This window comes from Gymnodraco acuticeps, unplaced genomic scaffold (assembly GCF_902827175.1).
Source record: "Gymnodraco acuticeps unplaced genomic scaffold, fGymAcu1.1, whole genome shotgun sequence".
In the NCBI taxonomy this organism is placed as follows: domain Eukaryota; kingdom Metazoa; phylum Chordata; class Actinopteri; order Perciformes; family Bathydraconidae; genus Gymnodraco; species Gymnodraco acuticeps.
The window spans coordinates 2,859,954-2,866,474 of NW_022990341.1; the positions used below are offsets into that span (position 1 = coordinate 2,859,954).

The 6,521-nt window shown below is 44.1% G+C and overlaps 1 protein-coding gene across 1 annotated transcript; it reads right to left on the reverse strand.

Annotated features, from left to right (window-relative positions):
* Positions 1-767: 767 nt before the first annotated feature.
* On the reverse strand, positions 768-6,063 carry fam78bb (family with sequence similarity 78 member Bb). The gene is made up of 2 exons (XM_034223468.1): positions 4,915-6,063; positions 768-2,957 (listed from the first exon to the last, which is right to left on the reverse strand). Exons 1-2 carry the CDS (start codon positions 5,292-5,294, stop codon positions 2,435-2,437), a joined length of 903 nt encoding a protein of 300 aa, XP_034079359.1. The 5' UTR covers positions 5,295-6,063; the 3' UTR covers positions 768-2,434.
* Positions 6,064-6,521: the final 458 nt, after the last annotated feature.

A 6,521-nucleotide genomic window follows, 5' to 3' on the forward strand; every position in this document is an offset into this window, starting at 1 on the left:
GTGTCGTGGCTACAATAGGCATGTTGTTGAGTATGTGTGTGAAGGCTCGTTCGGTTTGCAGCAGGAGTGAAAAGCAGCAGCAGCATCGGTAAAATGTTATGGTTACATCCTCCTTCTCTCTTCATCTCTGTCTAATCGGGACCAGCTCAGCACTTCAGCTTGACCTGATTCACCGGCTCGCTGAGTGTGTACAAACTCAAAGACCTAGGCATGAATCTTCATAAAAACACTTTTTTAGAAAAGATCATAATGGCACAAGAAGATGTGTCAAACCAAACACTGCACAATCTTTAAAGAGTCTCTTCACCCAAATTGTAATAAAAAACACACATATCTTACTCCTGTCAGTATCGAGCCAAGTAGAAAGTGTCAGATTCTTAGATATATCTGTCACTGGGATTTCTGCCTTTACTCAATCCAATGGGGATGAATGGTTTGTCCCTTTTTGTGTCCAAGACTTAGACAAATTCCATTACAAAAATCAAAATCGTTTTCCTGAAGAAATAGTTCCTATGAACGCAAAGTCTGTGGATTGTTTAACTGGCTACCTCGAGGAGGAAAATATAGCCAATCTGGAAGTGCCAAATAATGCAAATGAGTTCATCGTATGGCCACTTAAGGTAAAAAAAAATGCGGTCTCCACGGCTAATTCAAGACAACTTTACTGGGGATTGGATTTCTATGCACCTTAAATGTTAAAATTATACCAAGGCTTAAGACTACATAGTCTTAAGCCTTGGTATAATTTTAACATTTAAGGTGCAGTGAGATAATCATTTCCCAGAGGATGAATTGTGATAACTTTGGTGATCAACCAAATGTTTGTACTAGCTCAAAAATCCCAAATCAAATTCTTCTTATACTTTACTTTAAGGCCGAGGTATCCCATCAAACTCAGCAGAACTTGGTGGACTAGGAGAATGGTAAACATACTTTCTAATGAGCATGTAAGCATTGCCAGGTTATAATTTAACTACAGTCTCAAAGGAGATGCTAGACTGTGGACTTGATTAGATCCAGTTTGTCCAAAGCTGTGATCACTAAAGAAAACTGAATTGAATTGATTGGGGAGCCACAAATCTCACTGACAGATATTTAAAAACTAGAACAAAAAAAATCCCAATAACCTGTAATTGTGTCATTCAAGTGACCTTATTCTATAATTAGTGTAAATACAGTTGACTGTAATATTTGCTTTTAAACAAGAAATACTGACTGGCTTAAGACGTAGGAGTAGCTTTGTTTGCCCTCTTGCAGCCACTCATGTGTACTACTCGGAAACATAAAGAAACCTTGCTTCTTCTCCTTAAATTGGATTAGTTGGGACATGGGAAAGACAATGTTTTACTGTAGAAGGCTGTCATCAACACAGGCATCACTGGCTTTCAGACGGCAGGGAGGGGGAGCTCTGCAGCTTGGATGAACTGGCCATTCATGATTGAAAAACATAAAATCCTGCTGCAGGGCTTCATTTAAGATTCCTCTCAATGCACATCTCGTGTGCATGTCATCGAAATCCAAAAGCTGCGATTTCTACATTTTCTGTGAAAAGAAAAGTAGCTCTGAGGATGTGTGTTGACAATCTTTAGTTTTTTAATCATCTTGAAATATGGCCATTCCTGTAGCATTATCACAAATGAGGCCCCTTTGTGTGTGTGTGTGTGTGTGTGTGTGTGTGTGTGTGTGTGTGTGTGTGTGTGTGTGTGTGTGTGTGTGTGTGTGTGTGTGTGTGTGTGTGTGTGTGTGTGTGTGTGTGTGTGGTGTGTGTGTGTGTGTGTGAGAGAGAATGTGTGTGAGTGAATGAGTGAATGAGTGAGGCAGTCTGGTGTGACAAAGCAGCAAGTCTGGACCCAACCCTGGGTGTCCATAATAGAAAACACACGACCACAAACACACACGCCTTTACATCCACACTCACACCATCTCTGAAAGCACATCATCCAGTTACATCTCGGGTGATATTTTAGTTTTCTCTGTCCGTGATGAATACACCGGCAGCAATGTATCACCGCTATCACCTTCCCTTACTCAGCACTTTACTCTACAGTACAGAGCAGGCCCGCATTATGCCATCATTAAGATGACAGGGTCTGTTTCTTTCTGGGCCTGAGTAGCTACAGGACAGGTTTTGCGTTACATCCCAGCATTAATGGCGGATTTTCAAAGTTAGCTTTGCTCAGTTGTTCTGGGTTTGATTACCAAACAGCACCAGAAGTGGAGACCAAATACTTTCTGGATCGTCAAAGGCAGCGGTGGGGAATTAAGGCAGTTGTCCCCTCGATATATTACACGCAAAAAAAACTGCAACTTCAAAGTTTCAGCCTTCTTATAGATCTTAATTTTGTCTGTTTTATCTATTTTTTTCTGATTATCCTGTTCACTCCCCTATGATCTGATGTAACGAACAACGAACCAATCAGATGCTCTCCAGGATCTACTTGGATGGTATAACAACCAGCGGAGGCCCTCTCCTTGGCCTCCACATCAGAACCTGGGCGTCGTTGGCGTTGGGCCTCCCCATGGCGTTCGGAGGGATGGGCTCCATGCGGTTCAGCACTCTCGGCTGGTCTTGGTGCACACGGCCCACCAGCCTGGCCCTGCAGCCCAGAGGCAGGCAGGGGTCCACCGCAATATCCACCCTCATCCTCCACTTGATGCTGTGGAGCAGGATCTTCTCTCTGGACGTGGTGTTGAGCGCCACTAGCCATGTGGTGAAGCTCTGGTCTCTTTTGATGTTAGTCAGTAAGGGCGTGTTGGATTCACTGACCGGCACAGCCCAGGTGACGCTGGGGTAAAAATTGTCATTCATGCTAACGATGAAGCGGGATGGCTTGGAGGTGGGGCCCACAATGGTGACCGTCTCCGTTGTGTTTCCGTACCAGGGGTAGCTCACGCCGTCAGAGTCGCTGATGGCCCTCACCAGACCCTCTCGCAGCTGAGGAAGCTCCCAGCTCGACCTGAGAGGAGACAGACAGAGAGGTTTCTGGGTAACTGTGTTTCTGGGCAATTGATTCTAATCTGTAATTAGTGTCTGTGTTGCTTAAACCTGATATCGTGTAAAGCACAGTGGAGCTGCTACATGAGACAACTGCAGGTACAGTGAGCTGCAACACAATATATGTCACCATGTTAAAGCAGTAAACAAAAGAGTCCAATGGAGGCGTTTAAGGCAGGGGGGAGTATGTGGGAGATTTGCAGACCATTTACATGCACGAAAACCTATATAACACACTACAGGAGAAAAAAAAAGCCTAATAGGGCCCACTTATTTTAAATGTAATTGTTTCATGTGTTTCTTTTGCACTATGTCTTAATGCTTCTAATGTTTTTTGTAAATCAATTTGAATTAGATGTTGTTTTAAAGGTGGTATAGACTTGCCTTTCGTTGCCTTGCATCACTGCAGCAAGGTTAGACTACTGCATTAACAGTTATACTATTATTTATTTGGTATTATCCGGCTAAAACACCAAGGGTCCAGCATCTGTAATGTATGGTATGTTGGAAAATGTAATGCTTCTTTGGGTTAAGGGCTCTTGTATTGCCAAATCATACATTATAAGGATGTTATCATAGGCTATCAGACATTTTAAAAGTTATTTTTACCCATTTTTGATACTGTGACTTAATCCTTGATAGAAAACTAGATGAATAAAATAATCGTTGGTGTGACAGCAGGAAACATGAGCAAGTCAATCGGGAAGCGATAGCAGCAACACTATTTTGTGTTGAGGTTGCTCTTCTTCGCTTGTGCACAAGGCTTTCTGGGATGTGTCTGAGGTGAAAGTTGTTCATTTTTATTTACAAGGGATGTGATGGAAGTAACACCATCATTTCAGAAAGGCTTTCAAATGATTTTCCAGACGCAGGCTTGCGGTAGCCTCCTCTAAATGCTATCTAGTGGTTCAGTGTGTCAGTGGATTATCATCATCTCTTTGTTGTGCCAAACTCTATCTGTCATCTGGTGCTCCCCTTTCATGACCAATCCTAAAACCACCCTAAAGCTCAATCTCTCACCCCTAAACCCACCAACGCAGCAGGATTAAACACCCCCTCACATATGCCCTCCAGATAATGTGTGTGTGTGTGTGTGTGTGTGTGTGTGTGTGTGTGTGGTGTGTGTGTGTGTGTGTGGGGGAGGACATGTCTCCATGGGCACAGTTTGAGTGTGTGTGTGAGCATCAACGTTGTTTAGCTTCTCTAATAGCAGCTTTTATATTTAGGTGCCAGAGTCACAGGAACAGAGTCTGTCGGTGGGCGTTTCAATAAAGGAGGCTGACAAGCAGAGTTAACCTGCTGGGTGCACAAATGCTCAGTGGTGTAAAGTAACTAAGTAGATTTACTCAAGTACTGTACAATTCTGAAGGACTTGTATTTTACTTGAGTATTTCAATATGTTGCTACTTTGTACTTCCACCCCACTGCAATTTTGAGGTAAATTGTGTACAATACATGTATTTCATGCATTTAGTTACTTTGCTGATTTGGATTAATAATGTGAAATATTAACAATTAATATATTTTATTTTACAAAGTGATTAAAACTATAGCTCTACTTTTACCAGCTTTGATAAACACATTAATGTATCAATAATTATATTAAAAACGTATAATATATATTATTCTGAAATGGATACATCTGCATAATGAGTACTTTTACTTATGGTACTCCAAGTATATTTTTATGCTTATCATTTTGTACTTTTGCAACATTTTGATTGCAGAACTAAATTGTAGCAGACACTGGTACTTACTTTTACTACAAGTACAGGATCTGAGTACTTTCTCGTCCTCTGCAAATGCTCCTCTAATGCAATTCAGCGTGTGTACACAGTGTACAAGCATGCACACCACACTCTGAAAACACGTCACAGGGATGCAATTGGCACATAGGTGATACAACAGTGTAAACTCACATGCCAACGTCTCCATAGGTGTTATAAAACTCCATCTGTGTGCACGCCTGGATCCAGCCCACCACCCATGTCTCATTGCGCGGAATGGGGGGCATCACAATCCTCGCCGAGGCTTTGAAATAGGGCGTCTTGTACCGGAGCACTATGGGGGAGTTCTCCTCGATGACAGTCGGGCAGTGGTCTATGGTGGCGGACAGGTCGTACACCACGATGTTCTCCCGTTTGATGCGAGACTTGTTACAGGCGATGCTCTGGATGCAGCCCATGGCGGTGCAGGTGAAGGTGAGGGTCAGGAGCAGCCAGGTGAGCCGGCCGGGCCTGATGGGGAACCGCGCTGCAGTCTGGGACTCGACCAGGATCAGCACTATGAGGCCGTGCATCAGATGAAACTGTAAGGCAAAGGTGGGTGCTACTACTACCTCACTGTAGGCCTGTATCAGAAAGGCTTCAGGGAGGTGGGTTCAATGCCCCTGTGCCTTGCTGATGTTTGGGCACATCAACGGGCTCCAGGGGCGCTGCTCCGTGGCTAAACCCGGTGTTCTGACCCCTCTGGAGCCGCAAGAGAAACACCCTAATGGAGTGGATTTTGACACATGTATGATTGTATCCTCTCCTTTTAAACTGTCTGCTTCTGCTCTCCTCGAGGATCCGACCCGTCTTCGCTCCTGCTTGAACCCCTGCCAGTAACCTTTGATCCTCTTCTTCCTGCCCCGAGCTGTCATGTCACAACAGGCGTTGGGGGACCTGCGGACACCGGAGCGCCGGCAGGGGGACCCGGTGGTCGGGTTGTTGATGCGGCACTCTGCATGAGATGCTGCTGCTGCCTATAACATGAGCAGCGGCGTTACTGTCCGTCATGCCTGTCGACTCGACGGGAGGGAAACCCGGTGAAACGAACACAATCTGGGAGTCCGAGCATCTGTGAGGCGGAAAAAACAGCTTCCTCTTGCAGGCGGGTCGTTCCCAATCAAAACGGGAGGGACAATGAGGTGCACATAAACCGGCTGTCAAAACATTGTTACAGACGGTGAAACAATGACATTATGGCTAAACAAATATCAGATGAACAGTGTCATAGTAACCGTATATGCCTCTCTTTCGGCATCCTTGTTCGTTGGAAGCTGCACGGCTATGTGTCGCTGTCCAGCCTGCTTGGTGCTGAAGATGCTGAATAGACCAATCAGCGCAGAGGGAGACTAGGCGTAGGAGTGTCTGCACAGTAGTATCTCTGCGACCCCTTTCCTCCATACTGCCATAATGCTTTCTAATCTTGTAAACACAAAGTACACAAAGCCCGGATAAACTGACAATGGATGGGTTGTGATTTTGTTTTAATAGGGAAGGAGTAACAGGTAGTGTTTGATTCATTTAAGACATGATTGTTGTCATCGTTAGATCTTTTGTTGTGCTTATTTGACATATGATTGTAAATACATCTCTTATTGTTAATGCATTTTTAGAATAAACCATAGAAAGAGATCGGGTTTCTGACTGTTTCGGGTTGATGGCTACAAGAGGCTTTTTGACCCCTTTCAAAATAAAACCGTCATAGTCTGGCCAAAAAAATACACTCGCTACATAGGGATTTGAATCCTTCATTCTGTCAT